This window comes from Cricetulus griseus, chromosome 7, assembly GCF_003668045.3.
Source record: "Cricetulus griseus strain 17A/GY chromosome 7, alternate assembly CriGri-PICRH-1.0, whole genome shotgun sequence".
Lineage (NCBI taxonomy): Eukaryota > Metazoa > Chordata > Mammalia > Rodentia > Cricetidae > Cricetulus > Cricetulus griseus.
The window spans coordinates 64,512,772-64,539,074 of NC_048600.1; the positions used below are offsets into that span (position 1 = coordinate 64,512,772).

General features: G+C 38.7%; 1 protein-coding gene and 2 non-coding genes across 3 annotated transcripts in view; all 3 read left to right on the forward strand.

Moving 5' to 3' along the window:
• Rnf130 (ring finger protein 130) overlaps positions 1 to 26,303 on the forward strand; it is a 127,818-nt gene that overhangs the window by 74,999 nt on the left and 26,516 nt on the right. Inside the window, exon 6 of the mRNA XM_035448109.1 lies at positions 10,613 to 10,863. Within this exon, the coding sequence (XP_035304000.1) occupies positions 10,613 to 10,863 (251 nt within the window). The remainder of the gene's footprint in view (positions 1 to 10,612; positions 10,864 to 26,303) is intronic.
• On the forward strand, positions 8,864 to 8,947 carry Mir340 (microRNA mir-340). Its single transcript, NR_105215.1, has one exon. It is a non-coding gene; the product is annotated as a microRNA mir-340 (primary transcript).
• LOC113836859 lies at positions 24,926 to 25,032 on the forward strand. The gene has a single exon (XR_003487377.1). It is a non-coding gene; the product is annotated as a U6 spliceosomal RNA (small nuclear RNA).

Sequence of the window (26,303 nt, forward strand, 5' to 3'; positions counted from 1 at the left end):
GGTATCAGTGACAGGAAAGACGTTCAATATGTGGTTTTACTTGTTAGCTCCAGTTAGCAGAATGAGTTCTTTGTTGTGTAGCCAGCGGATGTGTGCGGTAGTGTAAGGGAATTACAGACTCTTGGATAGCAGAAATAGAGCACATTTGTCTGAAAACTAAGGCTTAGTTTACTGGTTTTAAATTTTTATATTGATTTTACTGCTGCTCTTTAGTAGTCTTAATGAAATCTTACCAGACCGATGTCTAGATGGAACCTCCATCTATACCTGTATGTATTTAGGAATTTATGGACATTCCTAAACAAATAATGGTGTTGCTTTTTAATCTCCATGTCAGTTGGCATTAGCAATCTTACATTCTCTGACTCCTAGATAGACAGTTCTTGTCCTTTTTCTGTGAGTTCTTTTTTTTTTCTTTTTGTGAGTTCTTACGGAACTCACTTATCTCTATACTTAGCAATGAGTAGAAAATATACGTCATAAAATACAGAAAACTGACTTTGAATATAAAGGCATACCTTACAAAATTATTTTAAAACAGCCACAAAGAAACTGCAAAAAAAAGCTTTACATATCAATAATTTGAACCATTTATTATGAATGAATAAATAATATAATCTTATTGCTGTTTTATCGGGTTTTGGTGGGGGTTGGTTGGGTTTGTTTATTTGTGTAGCTTCTTACTGAATGTGGATTTAATTACCTCAGAAAAGATTGAGGCTGCAGTTTTAATTGTACTGCATGGCAGGCAGAGTTTAAATTGTATTTTCAGTTTTGTCTGTGTTTCCCATATTGCTCCTGTATTTTCTATGCAGTGTATATATTTTTTAAACATAAAAAAACTGTGCCATGTGTGGTGGCATACACTTTAATCTCATCACTGAAGAGGCAGAAGTAGGTGGATCTCTGAGTTCAAAGCCAGCCTGGTTTACATGGTGAGTTCCAGGACAGCAGGGCTACATAGAGATCCTGTCTCAACTTCCCCACTTCCCCCAACTATATAATAAAAAATTAATATGAAGAGAGTCTAAAACTGATAGAGTGAAGCTATAGGGTTTCTTTAAGGTCTATTTTTATTTGTATTGTGTCTATTAAGTATGTGCCACATCTGTGCTGATGCTCCTGGAGGTCCAAAGAGTGCCAGACACCCTGAAGCTGGAGTCCCAGTGCTTGAGAATCACACATAGTAAGTGCTAGGAGTTGAACTCCGGTTCTCTGGAAGAGCAGCTTTTAACTGCTGAGCTATCTTTCCCCTGAAGCAGTAGTTAAAAAAAAATAATAGCTTCAAAAAAAAACCATAATGAATCCATTTAAAAACTTTCCCATGGGTTTTTAACTTTTCCTCAATTTTACATACCTTAAGTGAGTGGAGAAGCCCTTCTACCTCATGGATATTTGAGCATGACCTGCTCTACTTCCTTTCTTGTTTGAACCCATCATTGATTTACTTTTTTTGTCTGTCTTGTGCTTATCTTTTCCCACTGGCCACAAAAAGGAAGAAGATAAAAGAATATTAAGAATCTTCGCAGGTTTGGAATTCTAGTTTAGAAATAGATTTCATGGAGGTGAGGATATGGTTCAGTAAGTACAGTGCCTATTGTGCAAGCAGTGGGACCTGAGTTTAGATCCCAGCACCCACGTAAAACAGCCAGGCTGTGATGTATGCACTAGGGGTATGGAGACAGGCAGATCCCTGGTGCTTATTGGCCAGTCAGCCTAACCAGATCTGTGAGCCCCAGATTTAGCCAGAGACCCTGTCTCAAAAAGTAAAAGTAGAGGCCCAGTAAAACAGCTCCACGGGGAAAAAAAAGAAAAAAGAAAAAAAAGCACTTGGCTGAACAAGGTAAGCCTGACATAACCTGAATCCAATCCTCAGAACCCACGTAAAGGTAGGAAAGTAGAGAACCAACTCCACGGTGTTGTACTCTAACCTCCACATGTGTGCAGTGACATATGGATGCCCCCAAATTATAATAAATAAAAACGTAAAGAAGTTTTTAAAAAGTAGAGAGTGTTAGAGGAAGACAACCAGTGTCAACTTTTGGCTTCCACACACATATGCACACATGCACACATCCTCAGGAACACATATCTACACACAAAATAGAGATCCAATTCATAGGTTACAGACTAGACGACACTAAGAGATATATAGAGTTCTGGTGATTAGTGTGAAAGGTAACATGTAGGCCACTCTCCTCCAGCTTAAATCATCCCTGATTGGTATGCCTGATTGTGTGCTTAACCATCTATTTAAAAGTATTATATATAGAAAGTTATAGCAAAGCATAAATGTAAGAGTTTTACTTGAAAAGGACATAACACTAAGGAGATAGAATCTTGAAACACAGATAACAGATAATAAGGTATTCATTAAGTTGACATGCAGGTTGGGTTATTAAAAATCAGTAACAAAGGTTTGTGGAGATATCTGGCTTAAAGAAGAATTCAAGTGAACAAACCCTGGGACTCTTAATTTCATTATTATTGGCAAATGTGTGCCAGGTTACTAAGAATATGCGTGGCTGTGTTCTTGTGGACATTTTCCAATATAAGGAGGTGGTAGTCTTACACCACGCTTGATATTAGAAGCATTATATTCATTTTTAACATTTTATTTTAGCAAGAAACTTAAAATACTGCTAGAAAAGAATAAGATAGAAAAAACTGTAAACAGTCTCTCCTAATAAGCATACTTGGAATTTGAATGTAAAAATGAACAATGATAGTTAACTATTTTATTATACATATTCATATAAAAGGTAAGAGAAAATGGAAATCTGATGATGAATGGAGAATTTGCCTGATCTCAAAGTGCTTCCTCACAGAATATTTTCTGATGACACAGGGGAAAAGAGTAGCTTCATGGTGCAGATGTCTGGAGGACATTGCTTTCACAGATGATCAGAGTAAACACTGGTAATGGATGGATAAAGCCTGCCCCATCTGGTAGTGAAAAGCATACACCATGGCTTCTATGTTGGTCCTGCAAAAGGTGCATGACCTGGACCTGGCTGTGAGGAAACACCTTCTACAGAGTAGCTGAGAGCTGTAAGCTCTCAAGGTCATCAACATCAAAGAAAGACTGAGTGACTGTTTGAAACTGACAGTAACTATAAAAAAAACCTGATGGCTAAGTGCTTCAGACAACTCTCATCTATGACACTATAAAGGGTCTTATTGGGGAGACATGAAAAGGATTCTGAAATGAGAAGGTATGAGCTATCCATTCAGAATCATTTTTAATTTAGAAGGGTTGTTTCATTCTTCCTCTCCTCCCCACCTTTTTCTCCCCTTCGTGTGCATGCGCGCTCACGCGCGCAGCGTGTGTGTGTGTGTGTGTGTGTGTGTGTGTGTGTGTGTGTGTGTGTGTGTGTACACGCACGTAGGAAAAAATGCATACTATATATCTGGGATAATGAGGTGAGGCATCAGGCCAACAACTCACCCTCAAAGGTTCTAGGTTTTCAATAAATAGATACTTCCAACTTTTCTGAAAGTTTGGTATTTTTTAAAATCAGTGAGTTGGAAAATTTATATGAAAACTACATTGAGATTCTATCTCATCCCCCTCAGAAACAACAAGTGCTGGTGAGGCTGCTGGGGAAGGTAGGATGGCAAGGAACCTTTATGTAACACCATTGGTGGTGCACATTAGTCCAGCCACTATGTAACTCAGAAACTAAAAATAGAACTACTGTGTGATCCAGTTGTACCACTCCTGTAAATGTATCTGAGGGTATCCAAGTCAGCATGTTACTGCAGCAGTCAAGTTAAGAACCAGTCTGTGTGTCCATCACCTTGGTCTAAGTCACCTTGGTCATGGTGATAGAGCAATAGAAATGTAACTAAGATGCCTGCCAAACATGAAAAAAAGGAAAAACTTAAGGACTTAAGCCAGTGGAGCCATCTGTGAACAGACTTGACTGATACAGGTGGAAGCAGTGTAGGACTTGGCTGCCCCTTGACAAATGAACAGAGTGCTGTAGAAAATCCCCAAGTTACTTACACTTGTGTCTGTCATTTCAGTAGCCATTCTAGAACTTTGAGGTGATTTAAGTCTCTTTCACTTAGCCTGTGGTGTTCTGATTAACATGTGAAAGTTCACTGGGTTCTGCAGGAATAACTGCAGTGCCATTGCCAGTAACTACCCAGTATAATGGTGTCGTTGAAGGTGCTTATTATGAGAGTGTATGCCCTTGAGCTTCTATAAAAGGAAGCTTCCTGAAATTATCTGTCCATGAGTTTTTAAACTCCTTAGAGCTTTGCATGATGATTTGAACTTAGCAGACAGATTCAGATTCAATTATTGACCTGTTTTAAGTGGGATCTTACACAAAGATGATATTTTCTAGAAAACAGGTAAGCTTGCAGCAGAAAAGCTAGGCTGCCTTTCTCCATTTGTAGTCTGAGAACTCAGATAGCTCCCCCACCCCCTTTTCCTGGGTCTTTTGCCAGCATCCCAGCTGCACTGGGCTAGTCAGGAAACTTACAGCAAGACAAGGTAAAGGAAGGAATCTCTGTTTTTTCCCTACCGGGAGATGCTGAAGCCTGGATCTTCTTTGCATCAGGAGGGTAGTGTTGGTCTGCAGGACGCTGAGTGCCTCCTGAGCTGGTAGGGAACAGTTGAAGAGAAAATGGAGTCCTACATTCTGTAGTAAGGAGTTCCTCCTTTTACTTTCTATGAATAACAACAGATAACAGATTATCTTATAGCATTTATTACCATCTAGCATGAAATTTGCAGTCAGTTCCTAACTATTTGAAAAGAGAAACTGATATTCAGAAGGATTATACAGCTTACTCAGATTTGAATCTTAGAACTTCTGATTCCAGAGCCCAAAAGGAAGATAGTTCTGAGGTTCCTAATTTGGCACCTCAAAGTTGATTTTATTGTAGGCATAATCCTTTTTTTTCTCACTGGAATATAGACTATCTGGTAGTCAGGTACTCTACTCTTCAGAAAGACAGATGGCCCAGCAGCTCTGCGGCCATTCGTGGTGGTGGCTTTTGTTGTCCTGGGAATTGAACTGGAATGCTACACTTTCCGCTGCCACTTAGCTATGTCCCAGCTCCTTTAAATTTGCTTCCTGTTTATTTATTGTTGTTTTTGAGACACAATCTTACTCTGATTCATGCTGTCCTAGAACTACTCAGTGTAATCCTCCTGCCTCAGCTTCCCCAATGCTGAGACTATAAACACGATCCACCATATCCAGCTTCTTTTTACCTATTTTACTATTGCTTTTGTAGACAAGTCTTGTGTATCCAGGCTGGCCTCATAATTGCTGTGTAGATGAGGATGACCTGGGATTTCTGACCCTTCTATCTGCTGAGTACTGGGGTTACAAACATGAACCATCATGCCTGATCTTGTGTGGTACTGGAGATCAAACCCTGGGCTTTGCACATGCTAGGCAAGCACTCTACCAACTGAGCCACACCTTAACCCTCCTTATTTTTATTTATCTTGAGACAATGTCTTGTTGAGTTAACCAAGCTTCCCTTGAACTTGCTAGCCTCTTGCCTCAGCTTCCTTGAGGAGCTGTAATTAGAAATGCACAACACCAGGTCCAGCTTCATTGTGTGTTTTCATGAAGGTGAAATATTGTTAATGGCTCTGATGACAGAATCACTTCGGGAGATTAGCAAGTAACAGTTTTGTAGATGTCATTATAGTAATTACTTCATCAGTGGGTGCTGAGAGCATTGAGTAAAAGCTTTTTGAGGCTCTGGCTATTCACAGGATCAGAAAGTATTATTCTACAGATTGCTTATTAATTAATAGAAATACATTTATTTATAATAAAATCTGCCAGGTACTAGTTATTCAGGTCATAAAGTTTGCCATCAGTAATAAGAGTAAAACCATCATTTGCTTCCTGAGGTGATTCCCTGGAGAGGGAGGAAGGAAAGGAAGGAAAGGATTACCTCATAGCTCTCTTACCAACAATAAGAGAACATCCATCAGGAACTGATCAAATGAGCCCAAACAGAAAGGCATTTTCACCAGGCAGTTTGGTGGTTCACACCTGTAGTCCTATTCCTTGAGGTGGAGGCAGGAGTATCAGGACCATGAAGTGGTCTTCGGCTGTAGCAAGTTTTGAGGCCAGCCTGGACTATGTAAAGCCTTGTCTTGAAAAACAAAAACAGGGCTGGCGATACCCAAAGACAATTGCCACCAAACAACCTAAGTTTTGTCCCTTGGGGTCCACTTGATAGAAGGAGAGAACTAACTCCTGCAGGTTTTCCTCTCACTCCAAATACATCATGACACATGCATATACACAGTCAATGAATAAATAAAGTTATGTATTTTTAAGTCAGTTTCATGAACAATGGACTAAAAATGACTAAGAAACTATTTTAGATTAAAGGAAGCTATGGGACAAGACAGCCAGGTACAGTGTCCACAGCCCCTGGTTGAATTATTAGGCTGAATCAGAATATTTGAATATGAAATATGTTAAACACTATATCATTTATCAGAAGTAAGTTTTAGTAGAATTAATAAATTGTGAGCATCTGAAATAGCCTTGTTCTTAGTAGATATTGCTGAATTGTTAAAGATTGAAATGTCCTGTTGGTTGTAATCTTCTCCCAATTGGTCCAGCAAAAAGAAATACATGTAGAAAATCTAAACAAAGGGTACATAAATGTTCCCATAGTGTTGAAACTGTTCCATTTGAAAATTCTCAGAATACTGGGGCTGAAGAGATGGCTCAGCAGTTAAGAGTACTGGCTGCTCTTCCAGAGGACCAAAGTTCAGTTCTCAGCACCTACATGGCAGCTCACAGCTGTATATAGCTCCAATTCCAGACATCTTCATACAGACATGCATGCAATCAAAATACCAATGTATAGAATAAATTAAGTTATGAAGAAAAAAAGAAAATTCTCAGAATAAAAAGGAAAAGAAAAGAATTGCTAATTTAAGTAGCCACACTACGGTACTAAAAAGGATAAATTGGACAACTGGAGAGATGGCTGCTCTTCCAAAGGGCCTGAGTTCAATTCCCAGAACTCACATTGGGCAGCTCACAATCACCTGTAACTAGCTCCAGGGAATCCAACACCCTCTTCTGGCCTCCACAGGTACCAGCATAAACATGGTACAGATATACAAACATACATACATACATACATACATACATACATACATACATACAATTAAGTAGTTAAAAAGTAAAATGAAGAAAATTTTAAGTATCTAAAAGCAAGGATCATAATAGTCTTCATTTCATTGTCATCTCTAAGAAATTAAACTATCTGTGGTGATTTGAATAAGAAAATCCTCCACAGGTGCATATATTTAAACACTTGTTCCCCATGGGGTAGTGCCATTTGGGGATGTTTTGGAGGTGTGGCTTTGTTGGAGAAAGTATATATGGAGGCCAGCTTTGAGAGTTTAAAAGACTCCCAACATTTACTGTTGCTCTCTCAGCTTACTGCTTACAGTTCAAGATGTGAGGCTGGAAAGATGACTCAGAAGTTCAGAGCACATTCTATTCTTGGAGAGGACCTAAGTTCAGTTCAAGTATGCACATCAGGCCTTTCCTCTTCTCCTCAGACAACTCCAATTTACATGCACAAACCCACAACATAAACACATAATTGAAACTAAAATTAACAATATTTTAAAAAGAAGATGTGAGCTCTTAGCATCCAGTTCCTGCTGCCTGCCATGCCTGCTGTTCGCTGCATGCTTCCCTGCTATGATGGACTCTTTCCCTCTGGAACTATAAGTCAAATAATCCCTTCCTTCTGTAAATTGCCTTTGTCATGGTGTTCTGTCACAGCAATAGAAAATTAATACATATCTGCCTGGTTGTTGAAATGCATAGAATTCCAAAGCCATGTCTTGGTGTTGCAGAACATAGGTTTAGTGATGAATTTAACAAGTATTTTGTCTGCTTAAATGTTTTCATCATTCTAGTCCAGTGAATCCTCCTCTCCGCCAATCACTGCCATTCTAATTCTGATTTTATCCTGAGTGCTAAACTTTTTCGGTCATCATCCCTCCTCAATCTGGACCAACACTCCCAAGATCTTTTGCTGTTTTGTTTTTAAGGTTTATTTACCTGTTTTTTTGGAATATGTATGTGTGTGCCTGCATGAGTCTATGTGCACCTTGTGTTCAAGAGCCTTCAGAGGCCAGAAGAATGTGTCAGTTCCCGTTAGTACTGGAATTACAGTGATTACAAGCTACCATGTGTGTGCTAGAAACTAAGCCCCATCCTCTGCAAGAGCAGCCAGTGCTCTTAACCGTTGAATCATCTCTTTAGCCTCCATGTCCAAATGAGTGTCTGAGCCATCTTAAGTTAGGTTCTTGGAGCCCAGCCCAGCTATAGGTGTTGGGGAGAAAGGGTCTGCAGTGCACTTTATCAGCACCTGTAACAGTTCACTGCCTTCACTCATATTTGAATGTGCTGCTGTGATTTTTTTATTTGATCATTTTCAGTCTCCTTTGCCAGCACTTCCCAGTCTCTTCCTTGTGCTAGGGTAAGGCTATACCAAGATTCATTCACTCTCGCCCTCCTGAGAATAGACACACTTTTCATGTCAGTTAATATCAGGTAATTTCCTTATCCCTTAAGAAGTGAAGGAAAATAAAAATTAAAATAAGTGAAAGAAAACCTTGATTGTGATCTGTGCTCAATGATTATTGACTGGTGTTGAACTAATTAAATGTTTCTTTCCCAAACAGCTCTTCTGTTAAGATTAGTTGACTCGTCCATTTAGTGTTCGGTTAAGGAAATTGTTGGATTGGTTCCCTTGGCTACCTGTGCAGCTCTCCCCACTACTTTTCCAGCTTGTGTCTTCAAGAGGGAGCCTCAGAACTGATTTCTAAAACCAATTGTACTTGGTGTGATTATAAAGCAATGAGACTGATTGTCATATGTCGTTTGTGGGATCCGTCTCAGTTACTTTATAGCCATACCTGGTATCCTACACCACAGATCATGCCTGTTTATCAACATTGTAAAAGCACAAACTTAAGGTTTCTAAATGGAAATTTACACTGGTTTAGCATTATTTTATGATTTCTTTTTAACTTACTGACCAGAGGCAGGTATTAACTTAATAATGCTAACTTTAATTTTGCACTTTTGTTTTTGTTTATAGATTTTTTAAGCCAAAAAAAACTTATAAGCTGCTACTCTGATAAAATGACTAAAACCATTTTGAATACAATACTACATGAATATATATTCCATTTGGCTACATTTTTCTTGAAACTATTGTTACTGAGTTTCTGTTACATGTCATTTCAACTGCTAAACATAGCAAAACATAAAAACCCAAATAATTGTTTTTGTTTTTTTTTAATATTCGTTGAAGGAGCCTTCAAAAGGTCAAGTTTTGGGGTACTCTGCTTGCTTGTTTTTAGGGAGTATCTTATATTTGGATGCACAACCCTTCTTCATATTCACATGAGTGGTTATAATTTTCTCTTTCCCAAAATAAAATGGGAGGCCTAGCCTCCAATCTTTCTCCAGGTTCTTCAGAAAAGATAGATTATAAAAGTTGCATGTTGCCACTCTTAACTTTCCCTTAGAAAAGGACAGCTGCTGACAGTTGCATGTAGTAGAGAAGTTTCCCTGCCTCCTTAAAATAAAGTGGAAAGCTGCTCCCTATTAGAGGACAAAAGCAATAGTGATCCATGTTATCCTTGGCTGCTTGTTTTGATTTATTACTGGCCCTAGAAACCATATAGGAAAAGGACTTAGAAAAACAATTGAACCATCCTTGTGATTAATTTACATAATTTGTGTCTGTGGACAAACCTCTGTATAGCTACTAAAAGCTGAAGGCTTTGGGTTCCATTCTGGATACTAGTCCAGAAGTTTGAAACTTGGACCTGCCTAGAGGATTTGAGTGCATTGAGCATGGTTAGACACGGTGGGAGACTGAGATAGAATATTCAAGTTTGAGGCTAGCCTGGGCAACATGAGATGCTGTCTTCAAACTGGGTAGGGAAAATCATGTGTTTGAGATTCAGAAGGTCTCTGGAAGGACCTTTACTCCAGTTAGCTCTAGACAGAAGACCAAAGTTCTTTTCAAATATTATCAGTAAAAGATGTTGCCATTTGGGACTTTGTTAAGTCACTCTGTAGCCATGTATCATAAGACATATGTGCTTCCCTCTGTTCCCTGTACTAGTTCTACACACAGTTGTTGCTCAGCAAAGCATGTTAGAATGACTAGTACAAGAACCACTTATTTATACCATAAGTGATAGCACTTTTCTCAAGATCATTTGCTGTAGAAAGGATTTATACTGTAAACCCACCCTGATTAAGTCACAGATGGCTGGCTTCGTAATGTTTCTCAGTGCAGCTGCAAGGCTGTTCATGCATTGTTAAGACTACAGTTGTTACATGTCTTACCTGTTTTTTGTTTTGTTTTGTTTTCTGGAGTACTGCATATGCTCCTACTCCTGTCAGTGTGCACAGCTGCAGCCTCATGTCATCTGACCAGTGGAATCTGCAAACCTTTCTCACTAGCAGAAATTGTAGTAATTTCTCTAGGGTACATATATGTAAATTTATTTGATGTTTCTATGAATTTCAGATGTCGCTTGAGTCTGTGTATTTGTTTTACATTACAGGCACGGGAGATATTATTGCTGTCATGATAACAGAATTGAGGGGTAAAGATATTTTGAGTTATCTGGAGAAAAACATCTCTGTACAAATGACAATAGCTGTTGGAACTCGAATGCCGCCAAAGAACTTCAGCCGTGGCTCTCTAGTCTTCGTGTCAATATCCTTTATTGTTTTGATGATTATTTCTTCAGCGTGGCTCATATTCTACTTCATTCAGAAGATCAGGTACACAAATGCTCGCGACAGGAACCAGGTGAGCTAACCAGTACTCTAACCAGCCATAATCCATGAGAATCCTGTGATCATACAGCTTAAATACTTCTTTATATAATGTATTTCAGAAACAAAGCCAACAACAACAAAATAAATGTACTGTTGTCAGGGATGGTGGTGTACACCTCTAATCCCTGCACTTAGGAGTTTGAGGCCAGCTGGGCTACACAATGAGTTCCAGGCTAGTCTGAGCTAAACTCCATTTCAGTTTAAAAAGAAAGAAGAAGAAAGGAAAGAAAGAAAGAAAACATTGTTTTATATAACCACAGTATGATTATCGAAGTTAGTCATTTTTTGATATATTTCTTGTCGTTTCACACACACACACACACACACACACACACACACAGAGTTTCTCTGTGTAGCTGTAGAGCCTGTCCTAGAATTCACTCTGTAGACCAGGTTAACCTTGAACTCATAGAGATGCACCTGCCTCTGCCTCCCAAGTGCTGGGATTAAAGACATGTGCCACCACTACTCTGCTTGATACATTTCTTAACCTGTAGGCTTTCTCATATTCTCCAGCACTGCTCAGATGTGTCCTTGATAGCAAAGATCATTACAGGCTGATTAGGTCAGAATGTGGGTGGCCTTCGGTTATGTTGTCTTTTTGCTCTATTTCCTGACACTGGCATCTCGGTGTTCTGTACTTGTCAGTGTGAAGTGTCTCATGGTTCCATCCAGGTTGTCTGCATTTTGTCAGCATTACCAGCTCTTTCTAAGTGTGAGGGTAATGGTAACCTTGGTCTGATTTGTCAGAAGCAGTAGAGATCTATTTCTCCGGTCATGGCATCTTGCCTAACTGTAGAAATAACACAGCACAGGTCCACTGCTGTTACTGAGTACACTGATGTCTTCAGAGCTGTCCTGTTTGGTTTGTGCTCCTGGATATGCTTGTGCTCTTCTATTCAGCTCCATCACATGTTGATTGATGAGCTTACCACAGTCAAGCTGTAAGGAAAATGTCATCTGTTGTCTCATAACCAGCGACTCCCCTAATCCTTCACCACTACTAACGTGTTCCCCATCTCTGGTGTTGTCATTTCAAGAATGTTGTATAGCCAGGTGGTAGTGGTGTGTGTACTTGGGAGGCAGAGACAGGTGGATCTCAGTAAGTTTGAGGCCAGCCTGGTCTACAAACAACTAGTTCCAGAACAGCCAGAGCTATGCAAAGAAACCCTGTCTTGAAAAATAAAACCAAAACCAAAAAAGAATGTTGTATATACTTTATTTGGAGAGCTAGGTTTCTTCATCTTCATTTGGCATAGTTCCCTAGAAGTCCTTACAAACTGAGTACATCAGTAACTCTTTTTTTATTGGTGAATAGTATTCCATAGTGTGGGTGTACTATAATTTACTTAGCCATCCACTCATTGAAGAATAGCTGAGTTATTTTGGTGGAGTAATAAAACAGCTATGAATATTCATGTACACCTTTTTGTCTGGCCATGAGTTTTCATTTCCCTGAAATAAAAATATAACTTCTGAACACAATGTAAGTAAATATTTGGGTTTTTTTTTTCTTGTTGGCTTTTCAAGACAGGATTTCTCTTGTGTAGCCTTGGCTGTCCTAAAACTCACTCTGTAGACCAGGCTGGCCTCAAAGTCACAAAAATCAGCCTGCCTGTGCCTTCCAAGTGCTGTAATTAAAGGAGTATGCCACTACAGCCTGATGAATAGTTTAGTATTTTTTTTAATGGCCTTTTCCAAATGGACTTCATCATTTTACATTCCTGCTGGCAATGTGTGCCTAGTCCAGTTCCTCCATGTCTGACAGAATTTGGTGTAATAACATTTCTTTTGTTATTGTAATGTGCATTTCTCCAGTGGTCATAATTGAGCATCTTGCGTGTGTGCATGTGTGATTGTTCTGTGTAATCACAGGCACATATATGTGAAAGCCAGAGGTAAGAATTGAGTATGCTGGGGTTATAGGTGTGTCCCACTGCACCCAGGTTTGTGGACGCTGAAATGCAGATGCAGGTTCTCATGCTTGCATAGCAGGCACTGTGCTGACAGCCCTCTCACCACCCTGATCATCTTTTCAGGTGCTTCAATGAAATGTCCACTTAAGTCTCTTGTCCATTTCTTCCTTAATTGTTTATCTTTTACTGTTGAGGATTCTCTTTAACTTTTTGAGATTTTATTTCTTTATGTTTTATATCTTTGCTAAGATGCATGTCTGTTCACCACATGCATACAGTGCTCCAGGAGGCCAGAGAAGATGTCAGATTCTCTGGGGCTGGAGTTACAGGCAGTTTCGAACCACTGTATGGGTGTTAGGAATCAAACTCAAGTGGTTAAGAGCACTGGCTGCTCTTCCAGAAAATTTGAGAGCCCCTTGCTGTTCAGTTTTTAGAATCTATATATGTAAATATGGTATTGCTTTGTCAGACATGTGCTTTGTAGATGCTTCCTAGTCTACAGTTTGTCTGCTCAACCACTTTGACAGTCTTGAAAAACAAATTGTTGGCGGTTTTCTAACTTTGATAAAAAAGTTTTAAGTTGTGTATGTTCCCTTGAAATTATACTTTTGGTTTCAATTGTAAAAAGCTCTTTGTCTCACAAAGATTTTTCTCCTTGCTTCTAAATGTTTAAAGTATTTATTACATTTTGGAGTTAAGTCTACAGTTTGTCTGAAGTTGTTTCTCTTCTAAATGCAAGTATTTTGTGCTATAAATCTCTCTCGGCACTCCCGAAGCTCTGCCTCACAGATTTTGACACATGCTTTCATTCAGTTCTATATTTTCCCGCCTTTGGCTGCCAAGTGCTGAAACGGCAGCTGTGCACCAGCATACCCAGCCTTGTCTATTTTTTCATTTGACACTTCTTTAACCTGGGTATTAAGAAGTGCTTAATTTCCAGTTGTTTAGAGAGTCTGCTGTGAAGTAGAGCTAGTGATGCCTATTTGCAGGCGTTATGATCAGAGAAAAACCGTTTTCAGTGCTTTTCTCATTCTTAGACTGGCTTGTGACCCCAGGTGTGATTAATCATGGTGCCACTGGGGGCATGTACTAGAGGTGTCAGATCAGTGTGCTCAGCTTGTTCCTGTGAGCAGCCAGGGTTGGGAGATCACCTTCCCACTGAGTGCAGGTAGTGCCAGGTTGGGGGAAAGAGTAAAGTTTTCTCTTTGGAATTTGACTAAAATAGAGGAGACAATGCTCTGGAGGTTTTCTGACATGAGTCCCTCTTTTCCATGTATTTTGGTTAGGACAATCAGGCTGATCCTGTAAACAGTTCTGACCGGAAAATTTATTTATACAGCACATTGTTGGGAGTCAGTGAGGTGGGCAGTAAGGGAGCCCAGAGAGCTCAGCAACCAGTGTCCATTCAAGGCCAAGGTGCTAGACAGCCCTTTCATTTTCCCTGGAATGATAATCAGTACTGGCTTTAAAAAAAAAAAAAAAAGATTGAAGATTTGGGTTTATTATTATTAAATAACATATGAATAATAAACAATTATTATTAAATGCCATATGGAACACTAAAAGTAGGATAATATAATCAGGAGTTCTTCTGGAAACATTTTAATCAGAAAACCAATGATAATATTAGAGCTGAATGGGACACATCCAAAGGCCTTTGAGACACTCACAGTTGTCCTAGGAGCCTGGTATTTGATGATCATGCATTAATTGGCACCCTCGGTGGGGCCTGTGTATGATGAAGGAGTAAAACCTTACCATCTGGCACTGGCCACAAAGGGCACTTGTTTCCTAGCATTTGTTGCGGCTCCTTTCAAAGCATCCCTCTGCAGACGACACTCTAGTGGAAAGTGATGTTCTGACCTTTTTTTCCTCCTTCCGTTTTCCCTAAGGTTGAGAAATGCTTAATGAAATTTTTATGTGGCTTAAAAAGCTTAGCTTATTAAAGTTTAATGTGAAGGTGGCAGCAGCTCAACTGGTTGGAACCTTAGGCTATTTAAAAAAGAAGAAGAGGAAGCCTGAACTATTAGCAAGAAAAAAACTGAGTTGAAAGGAAAACAGATTTTCCTCACAAAATTCTGTCTTGATACTGTTGTTTCTACACAGCATGCTACTCAGGAGGGCCACATATTCTAAGTAACTTGGCCAACATAGGATAGTAGTTACACTGCAGATCATTTTGCATGTCGTGTAAAAATCAAATGGTTCACCTTTCAGTTTACTGCTAAGTCTGTAGTGTATCTTCCTGAAAAACTGTCACAATACTTAAATATTGTATAGATACCAAGACAGTATGAAAATTTAGACCTGTTTATTGTGTGTATGTACACACATACACACATACACACACCCTACTACATGCATGTGGAAGTCAGAGAACAACTGTCAGGAGTTGGTTCTCTCCTCTACCATGGGTTCTAGGGATTGAACTCATCATCAGGCTTGTACAACAAGCACCCTTACCCACTAACTCACCAGCCTAACTTAGACCTTTGAATCATTCAGTGATAGTTATTTTATACCAAACAGTGGATGTCTGGTGCTTTTATATTGAAAGGGTTCATGAAGATTTTTTGAAAGATGTAAATTTTTAAAAAACAATTCCATGATTAATATTGTATTTTTGTATTAGACCATTAGTCATTGTGACAGAATAACTGATGCAAACAAGGGATGACAAATATTTTTGTCTCACAGCTTCAGAGGTTTAAGTCCATGGTCACCAGGTTCTATTGCCTCTAGGCCTGTGACAAAGAGGAAACATAGAGGAAGGGCATGGCAGGGGAAAGCTACTCACATCATGGCAACCAGGAAGCAAAGAGGAGAGCCAGGGCATGGACAAGTTACCCTTCAAGTCAGGTGTAGTGGTATATATGCTTAGAGATTGAAGAAGCAAATATTCAAGGTTATTTTTGTCTACATAGTGAGTTTGAGATCAGCCAGGGCTATGTGAGACCTTATCTCAAAAGAAGAGGGGAAAAGATACCCTTCAACTCTTAGTTGCCTGCTTCCTCCAATTAGCCCTGCCTTCTCCAGTCTCACCATCTCCAAATGATCTGTTCAGATTCCATTCCATCCATGGACTTCTTAAACAAATGATTAGGCCAAAGCCTTGATAACCTCATCCTCTGTAGAGATGTGTCCATCATAGGCACCCAGCAGTGTGTGGTGCTAATTTCCTAGACATCTCTCAATCCACTCAAGTTCTCAAGACTAAACAGCACTCTTTAATCCTAAAGCATTCAAATTTGATTCCTTTTTTTTTCTTTTCTTTTTTTTTTTTTTTTTTTTGGTTTTTCGAGACAGGGTTTTTCTGTGTAGCTTTGGAGGCTGTCCTGGCACTCGCTCTGGAGACCAGACTGGCCTTGAACTCACAGAGACCCGCCTGCCTGAGTGCTGGGATTAAAGGCGTGTGCCACCAACGCCTGTCAAATTTGATTCCAGAAGCAGTAAAATGAAATTGAAATTTTAATGTTGAAGAATAAGCCAGATAATAATTTTTTTCACAAGCTAATAGCCTCCTAAGTTTAAAATACCTTCTTGGGAAATTTTCTTTAAAAATTCATATAAAATATTTAAACTTGTAAATACTTTAATAATACTTCTTGGGGTGTGTGTGTGTGTGTGTGTGTGTGTGTGTGTGTGTGCGTTCTTGGTTTTGTAAATGCCTTGTGGCTACTGAAATAACCTTTTGTTGCCCTATTTTACCTTAGCTGGGTATCAAGCATGCTTGATATAGAAACATACTGAATTAAGGCTAGGCATGGTGGCACTCTCCTTTAATTCCAGCACTCCAGAGGCAGAGGTTCTTTGAGTCCGAGGCCAGCATGGTCTACAGAGCAAGTTTCAGGGCAGCCCTGGCTACACAGGGGGGAAACCCTGTCTTTAAAAAAGAAATTATATATATATTGAATTTCCCTGCATCAGGAAAGCTAATGCTTTGCTCTTATACAGTTAATCTTTGAAAATGACAGGTTTTGGGCTGGAGTGATGGCTCAGAGGTTAAGAGCAGTGGCTGTTCTTCCAGAGGTCCTGAGTTCAATTCCCAGCAACCACATGGTGGCTCAAAACCATCTGTTATGAGATCTGGTGCCCTCTTCTGGTGTGCAGATATACATGGAAGCAGAATGTTGTATATATAATAAATAAATAAATAAAATCTTTTTAAAAACACTTTTAAAAAAAGAGGTATTTATTTTAGAATTTTAAGAAAGTAGAGTGAATTTTGTTTTTTATGTTTCTTTGAGGTTTAACAATCTCTGAAGAGCTGGGAAAGGATATCATTTGAGCTGGGTCATTAGTATTTTGTTAATTGTTTTAGTTATTGCAGATACTCAGATACCTTTTCCATGTCTCCTTCTAATGATCTGTTTATGTAAATAACTAATAGTACTTTCCATAGAGAGAATTTGTACCTTCTAAATGTTATACAAGAGCTTACGATTTAATTTTTTTCTGCTTTTAAGATCAGGGTGTTTTGAAGACACTCACTATAAATCCTTATGATTTAGCAAAGAGCCTTCCTGGCATACTGCAAATAGAGAATGAGCTTCTGATCTCCTGAGAAGGCAGACAGGTGTCATCCAGGGACTGCCGGGTAGAATTCCTGTTTGGAGGCAATGATGTTGCTTTTGGTGAGTCATAGACACTTCACAGAGGAGGTAGTGAGGTTCAAACTGAATTTCATTTCAAAGAATGAAAAAGACTTCATCAGACATCTGAAGGGAAATATCAAGCAAGTGGATCATTTTCCACAGAAAAAAAGAAGAGTTGAATAGCGGAACATTAGGAAAGGAGGGTAAAAAAGAAAACAGGGCCTGTCCACTAGTGTTAGATGGGTAAATTGACTACAATGGAATTGAATCACAGGCTGAGGAGTTCCAGCTTTGTTCTCTAAGAAGTAAAGGATCGACCAAGGTTTTCTAAAGGTACAATAATGCTAAATTGTTCCCAGCCAAGGATGGTAGAAACTGGCTGTATTCTGGAGACAGAGACAGGAAGATCAGGAGTTCACAGTCAGCCTGAGCTACATGAGACCCTCTTTAAAAAAAGAAGAAAAAAAAAAACTTTCTCCTGATAGGAGAGCCTTAAAGGAGAAAATGAAGAGCAAAGGCAGAAAGTTAGTAAAGCAGATATATAAAGGTTGGGGAGCAGACAGTTTCCGAAAAAAATCAGACACAATGAATGAAAGATGAGGAAAGGATAGTCTGAATCAAGAGCAAATTAGATTCATAGCCCCTGGATTTCACCAGTGTTTCAAAGAGAAGACCCGACTATGTGCTGATATAAGCCTAATTTTACATCTATGGGAAAGCTCCAATGACTGGAAGTCCTAGAAGAGTAACCTGTCCTCAAAACACAGTGATCCTGGATGAATTCTTGTCAGATTACATACTGTGAGTTGTGTAAGGCTGGTCAGTGGGTTGTCACTTGCCACCAAACCTTACAGCCTGAGTTCAGTTCCCTGGTGGAAGAGAGGACTGATTTCCACAAGTTGTCCCTTGACTCCCACATGTATGCCATGATGAATGAGTGCATGCATGTATATGCACACACACATACTCACACAACAAATGAATAAATGTTTTAGGAAGTTAAATAGAATGGATTGTTTTCAGTTGTGCCCTTCCAATTTAAATCACTTGATACTTTGCATTCAAGTACAAAAGTGGCTCAGCAGTTAAAGAGTTTTTGTTGTACAAGCAAGAGGTCTGGAGCTTGTATGCTAGCACCCACATGAAAGCCAAGTGTGAGATCCTGTACCCTGGTAACCCAAACATGGCCAGATAGGCAGATCCTGAGTGTACAGCGGCCAGCGAGCCTAGCCAGAATGGTGAGGCCCAGGTCCAGAGAGGGACCTTTTCTCAAGGTGGAGAGTAAGAAGAAAGATGCTTAATGTCATTATCCTCTGACCTCCACACATACGTACATAGACAACCACATCTGCACACATGTATGTACCACACATAAATTACATAAACAATAAGAAAAATTAATAAAGTGATAAAATGAAATGTATATCATCTTTAAAATGATACTCAAGCTCTTTCATAGGTTAGATATATAATAAGACCATATTGAAATAATATTTCTTATTGTTCCATTTACCAAAGAAATCTAAAATCTGATGACATGCTTTCTTGGCAAGATTATAGAGATAGTGGTATAGGTTGATAATAGTTCTTGTGAGGAGGCAATTTATAACACCTAGTACAATTATATAAGTGATTATCCTTTGTCTTAACCTCTCATCAGACTAGTAGTAAGTCTAACCTGATGATAAATTTACAGATGATAAAAATGGTAGCAGCACTAGGTGTTGGTGGCTCACACCTTTAATCCCAGCACTTGGGAGACAAAGGCAGGCAATGTGAATTCCAGGCCAGCCTGATCTACAGAGCAAGTTTCAGGACAGCCAGGACTACACAGAGAAACCCTGTCTTGAAAAACAAACAACAGCAACAGTCAGTGGTAGCTGTTCTAGTCTGTTCCTTTAATGTTGTTTATGATAGCAAGACTTGAAGTAATCAAATGACCACCAATAGATACCTGGTTGCTAAAGTAGTGCTCTACACAGCCAATGCTGAGTGTTTGGAGTCATCTGTAGGGAGTGAAGGGAGTGCTGACAGTCTCTCTGCTTCTGTGAAGCAATCTCTAAGGTGTATTATTAAGCAAGATATGCAACTTGTAAGAGGAGGAGGGCTATGAAATTGCATTCATATATATGGATATATAAAGCATATTTATCTACAAGTATGTATTCTTAACAAATATATATATATGCTTATTTTCAAAATGAAGCAATATAAGTAAGGATAAAGCAGCAATTATTATTTGAGGAGGAAAGGAAATGGGATAAAAGAAGCTCAAAGTTAAATTTCCTGTACTTCATTTTATGGTTTCGAGTTTAGAATCACATGCTCTACATACTGTTTTAATTGCTAGAATAAATGGGATTCCAGCTATTCGTAGTCTTAACTACTCAGGAGGATGAGACAGGAGAGTTGCTTTGTGTCAGAGGTTTGAGACTGAGTCAGCCTAGGAAACACAAATGAATAAGTAAAAATTAAAAATAAGTGTAAACAACTATTGGAGATAGTGGCTCAAGTGCAATGAAAGGTTATTTTCAGAGACTCTGTATTAATATAGTATTTTTATTCATTCTTGGGGAATTTCATACCATTTATTCTGAACACATTCACTTCCTAATTCCTCCCAGATCCACCCACCAACTTCCAACTTCCTGTCCTCTTTAAACAACCCTGTAATCCAGTTTGTGCTAGATGTGGAGCCATCCATCAGAGCATGCTTGACCTACCAGGGACCACATCCTTATAAAACTGACTCTCCTCCCCCAGAAGCCATCAGCTTGTCAGTACCTCCTCAGCTAGGGGTAGGGGCTCATGAAATCTGCTTGTAGGCGGATTTTTTTGTCAGGACATAGGCTCCCAAATAATGACTTGGAGACTTATTGTTAATTATGAAAGCTCAGCTGATATCTTAGGTTTTTTTTCTAACTAGCTCTTATAACTTAAATTAACCCATTTCTATTAATTTAATTTCTGCCTCATGACTTTATTACCTTATCTCCATATTGCCCATCCTGCTTGCTCAGCATTTCCTGGTGTCTCCACCCTTCTCCTTCCCAGTGTCCTCTGTACCTGGAAAGCCTGTGTGGCTATTGGTCATTCAGCTTTTTAAAAAACCAATCAGAATGACACATCTTTACAATGTACAAAATGATTATTCTATAACATTTCCCCCTTTGTATCTAAATAAAAAGGAAAGGTTTTAACTCTAACATAGTAAAACGATATACAGTAAGAACAGTTATCAGGTATTGTCTAAATTAAAATGAAAGATACTAACTTTAGCAAATGAAACTATATTCAATAAGAATAATTATTAAGTAAGAATTACATTCATGGGCTGGAGAGATGGCTCAGAGGTTAAGAGCACTGACTGCTCTTCCAGAGGTCCTGAGTTTAATTCCCAGCAACCACATAGTTACTCACAACCATCTGTAATGAGATTTGGTGCCCTCTTCAGGCATGCAGGCATACATGCTGGTAGAATACTGAATACATAATAAATAAATAAATAAATAAATAAATAAATAAATAAATAAATAAGAATTACATTCATAATGTCCAGTCCATTTATATTTGGCATATTTGGAGAAAATACTCTTTTAGTCTTATCTTAATGAATTTAAAGTTTTATATCTAAAACATTTTATTATGACTTGTATTATTTTAAAACTATCTTTTTAGACCTCAAACATTTTTTAGATAAACAACGTAAGCTTTTATGTCTCTCAACCTTATAAACTTTACATCTCTTATGTATGCTTTTTTTTTCTGAATTGGGTAACAAGGAAAACTGGAAAACTGTAACTATCTAGTCTTAGATCTCCATCAAAGACCTAAGAAGGATAAGATATTACTTGAGTAAACAGGAAGTACAGAGCAAACAACTTCCAAAACTATAGAAATGACAGAAACAGTTAGGTGCCTGAACAGTCACCCACATTTCCTCTGTAACATTGGAGTATACATCTTTGACCTACAGGCCTAGAATATCTGACAGATTTTTTTTTATGAAACAGGAACTTTTTGAAGGACTGTCCTACCTTTGTCTTGGCAAAGAAAGCCAGTCGCTTTCTTTTGTGTCCTGCTTGTCCAGTTTAGACAGCATACTGTCAGCAGGTGAGGCAAGGGCAGTTTCTTGCCCAGTGGCTAGCTTTTTCCACAAAGAAAGCAAACTCCATATGGAGTTTCTTCAGTATCCATCCTTCTTTTTTGAAGTAAATTTGTGTTGCTAGGAGCAGATATGTCTCACTCTGATGAAAAGACTATGTTATTAAAACATTTTAAATGCCATATTCTGTAGGTCTTTGAAGTGTTTGAAGGTCACCTATCCACCTAAAATATATCTTTGTATGACCTTGAAAACGTAACCTAACATGACTTTAAGTATGATTGATTGATAACCTGTATTTATTATCCTAAATAGCTTCCAAAAACTAAAACTTTATATTTTTACCTTAAACAAGAATAGAACCATATATACAGTATAATAAAAATAACCTTAAATTTGCATCAATATACAAAAGTCCATACCAATGTAAAATATTTTGATAAGTGGTTGTTCAAAAGTAGACTAACAATACACCCTTTTATCCCATCATTTCTATACTATACTCCCCCTTTTTTCTCTTCAGAAAGAGATCCTTGAATCTAATATCCTTTGTTCAGTTTTGTTTCTGACCATGACCAATAACAATTTGTAACCAACCCTCCTCAACAAGAACAAACATCCATAACCCACTTACCAAAAATGACCAAAAAACACCCACCCCATCTCTTGGTAATGTGGGTGTTATGTTCTCTAGATTGCTTCCTGTTGTCTGGGGGCACTGGCATCTTTGGGGGACCCTGAGAAAATTAGGATAATGGTCAGCTCCTGGCTAGAATAGTCTGTGAGTCTAGACCATATCAGCCAGCAACCTTGAAGCTGTTCTGGATGCAGAACATTGAGGAAATTGCAACAAGCACTCTGAGAGACTGGATCACCTGAGCCACTTGTTTTCATTGGTGTCTGGTCCCCTTGTTCTGAAAACACACAAACTTTCAAAGGTAACATACATATCTGCATTAACACAAATATAGACCGTGTTGTACACAATCCAGCCAAAGACTTTTTTTGTTATTGTTTTATGTTTGAGCAAGTAAAATATATGCCATCTGTCTTGTAGTTTTTCTAGGTCTATTCCTTCATGTCTGTAGCCAGGATTTCTCAGGGGTCCTCCCCTGATCAAATCTGATGTCTATAAACCCTGAATGAATTTACAGCCTTTTGTTTTCCCGTGGACACAAAAACATAACCTCTTTCTCAACATAACATATTTTTTTACTTCCATTTTGAAATTAAGACATTTTAAAAATATATAGATGGACTGGGCAGTGGCAGCACACGACTTTAGTCCCAGCACTTGGGACTTGAGGCCAGCCTGGTCTGTAAGCGCTAGTTCAGGACAGGCTCCAAAGAAACCCTGTCTCAAAAAAATAGAGAGAGAGATTGATTGGTTTAATTTAGTAGTTTTTATAACCCAGTGTCTCTCAGCAGCTATTGTTTGCTCATCAGCAATCAAAAATTTAAAGTCTACAACACCTTACAGGATCCAGACTCCCTGTGTATTTCCCATCTCTATGGGACTTATTCTTTTTTTATTATTTATAAACAATTTACTTTTTTCTATTTTTTTCTTTCTTAAGCCTGTGCATATTTTTAAACACACTGTAACATGCTTAGATGTTTTTTCCTATCTGGATCTGTCTTTATTAAACACTTGCAGCATTCTCAGATCAAGTGAGACAAATCTTAAACTGCTGTGTCGGCTGCCCGGTGTGGCTTAACTTGGCAGCTGGCTCCAGCCCACAATCAGTCTCTGTATGTTGAGCCTACCAGAGAGACCTCAGTAAACAGGAAGCCATGCCAGAAACCCAACTTTGACTCTTGTGTTTTGAACTTTTTTTTTTTTTTAGCTTTCTCAGGCCTTATGTGGATATACATGGCCCCATGTTGAGCACCATATGTAGGCAGATTTTCTTTGGGACCATCAGCTCCCCAACAATGACATTGATATTTATTAATTATGAAAACTCAGCTGATAGCTTATGCTTGTTTCTAACTAGCTCTTACAACTTAACCCATTTCTATTAACTTACTTTCTGCCTTGTGGCTTTATTGCCTCATCTCTGTATTGCCCATCCTGTTGTCTCAGCATCTCCTGGCATCTCCACCTTTCTTCTCAGCATCCACTGTTCCTAGAAATCCTGCCTAGCTATTGGCCATTCAGCTTTTTATTAAACCAAATCAGAGTGACACATCTTCACAATATACAAAAAAAATTATTCCACAATACATGCTAGAATGTTGACTGGCTTGATCTTGTACCAACAACCAGAGCTCCTGTGAATTCATGACGTTTAGTCCTGTCCTGTCAAGGAGATACTGTTTCACTTCAAAGAACTTCTTTAAAGAATTATTTTTTTTACTTTATGTATGGCAGTGTTTGTATATGTGTCTGTATGTGTGTGTGGTGCCCTCAGAAGTCCAAAGAAGACAAGGACATTAGATACCCTGAAACCAGGGTTACTGATGACTCTGAACTTCTGTGTTAGTACTGGGTACTAAATGGATCTTCTGAAGAACAACAAGTACTCTCAACTGCTAAGCCATCTCTCCATCTCCAAAGGAACTTCTTTTAGTAGTACATTTCTTTTGAAGTATAATTTAGGATCTGTTTTAAAGTCTAAGCTGCAGTCAGTACTCTGTTAGCAGTATTAGGATAAAAACACAATCAATGAAATTAAAAATCAGGATTTTAAGCTAGGTGGTACATGCCCTTAATCTCAGCTCTCAGGAGGCAGAGGCAGGCAGATCTCTGAGTTTGAGGTCAGTCTAGTCTACAGAGTAAGTTCCAGGACAGCCAGAGCTACACAGAGAAACCCTGTCTTGAAAAAAGAAAAGGATTGAGGTTCTTACACTTTCTGATTTGTTTGTTTGTTTGGTTGGTTTGGTTTTTCAAGACATGGTTTCTCTGTGTAACTCTGGCTTTCCTAGAACTCACTCTGTAGACCTGGCTGGCCTCGAACTCACAGATATCTGCCTTTTTCTATGTCCCCCTGACCCAGTATTGGTAATAAAGGTGTGTGCCACCGCCATCTGCTTTCTGATTTGAAACTTACTGCCAAACTAAGTCAATGTGATGCTGATATAAAATACAAAGAGTATATTAATGTGGTGCTGGCATAATATATAGAGAATATGAACTCATGGAAATTGGTCAAATGACTTCCAGCATGAGTGCCAAGAGTGTTTGGTCCTCAGCAGTGATGCTGGAGAAATCTGAGGACCACAAACAAAAGGATGAAGTTATGCCCTTAACTGTGTATGAAAATTAACTCAAAATGAACCAAAGTCCTGAACATAACAGTCATAAAGTTTTAACACCAAGAGAGCAGGATTTGGTGTTGATTTCTTGGATATAACCAAAAACATGGGTGACAAAAGTAAAATTGATAATCCTAGAAGGTATCAAAAGCAAGGATAGTGCTCGCTTCGGCAGCACATATACTAAAATTGGAACAATACAGAGAAGATTAGCATGGCCCCTGTGCAAGGGTGACATACAAATTCATGAAGCATTCCATATTTTTAAAGAAACATGTCAGCAGGGCCTACAGTGGCTCCATGTGTGCCAAGTGTGTCCGTGACAGGATCAAGCAGGCTTTGCTTATTGAGGAGCAGAAAATTGTTGTGAAAGTGTTGAAGGCATAAGCACAGAGTCAGAAAGTGAAATGAATCTGCAGCTTTTTAAATAAAAAAAAAAAGCAAGGATATAACCAATGGGCTAGAAAGGCATCCATGAGCCAAACGGTGGTGGCGCACGCCTTTGATCCCAGCACTCAGGAGGCAGAGGCAGGCAGATCTCTGTGAGTTCGAGACCAGTCTGGTCTACAAGAGATAGTTCCAGGACAGCCTCCAAAGCCACACAGAAACCCTCCCTCAAAAAAAGAAAGGAAGGAAGGAAGGAAGGAAGGAAGGAAGGAAGGAAGGAAAGAAAGGAAGAAAGGAGGGAAGGAAGGAAGAAAAAGAAAAGCATTCACAAAATGTAATGAAATTGTAACTCATAGATTTTATAAAGGATTAAAACACATACTATATATAAAGAACTCCTACATTTCGATAACAAAAAAAAATTGTTTGAAAAAAATAGCCAAAAGACATGACTACAAGCTTCTCCAAAGAGAACATACAATGGCCAATAGGCAGATTTTTAAAACACTCAGCCATCTAATTAATTAGGGAGATATTAATGAAAGCCTATCAGGATGGTGTGTGTGTGTGTGTGTGTGTGTGTGTGTTTTATAAAAACAGAAAATAACAACTACTGGTGTGGATACAAATAATGTAATTGTGGAGCATTGCCAATAGATAAGTAAATAAATTAATGTGTCTGATATGGAAATGCATATGATAATATCTAAAAGTGATAGACATTAATAGGAACTTAGTATATTTATAGCAGCATAGTTCATATTAGCCAAAAAGTAGAGGCAGCTCAAGAGTTTATCTGCACATGAATAGTTGAATAAAATGTGATATGAACCAGGCATGATGGCACATGCCTATAAATCCAGCACCTGCTAAGCTTAGACAGAGATGGTCAAATGTGATACCATTATGGGGTACGTAGCAATAGTCTTTGCCAAGAAAATTGATATATACATATAGTAGAATGTCATTCAGCTTCAGAAAGGAAGGGAATTCTGAGGCATGCTACACCACAGCAGTGAACCTTGAAAAATATACTGCTCAAAACTGTGTGATTCCCTTCTCCACTGCTGTGCCAACTTGTACAGCCACTTTGGAAATTAGTATGGTGACTCCTCAAGAAAATGGGAATCAGTCTACCACAAGATCCAGC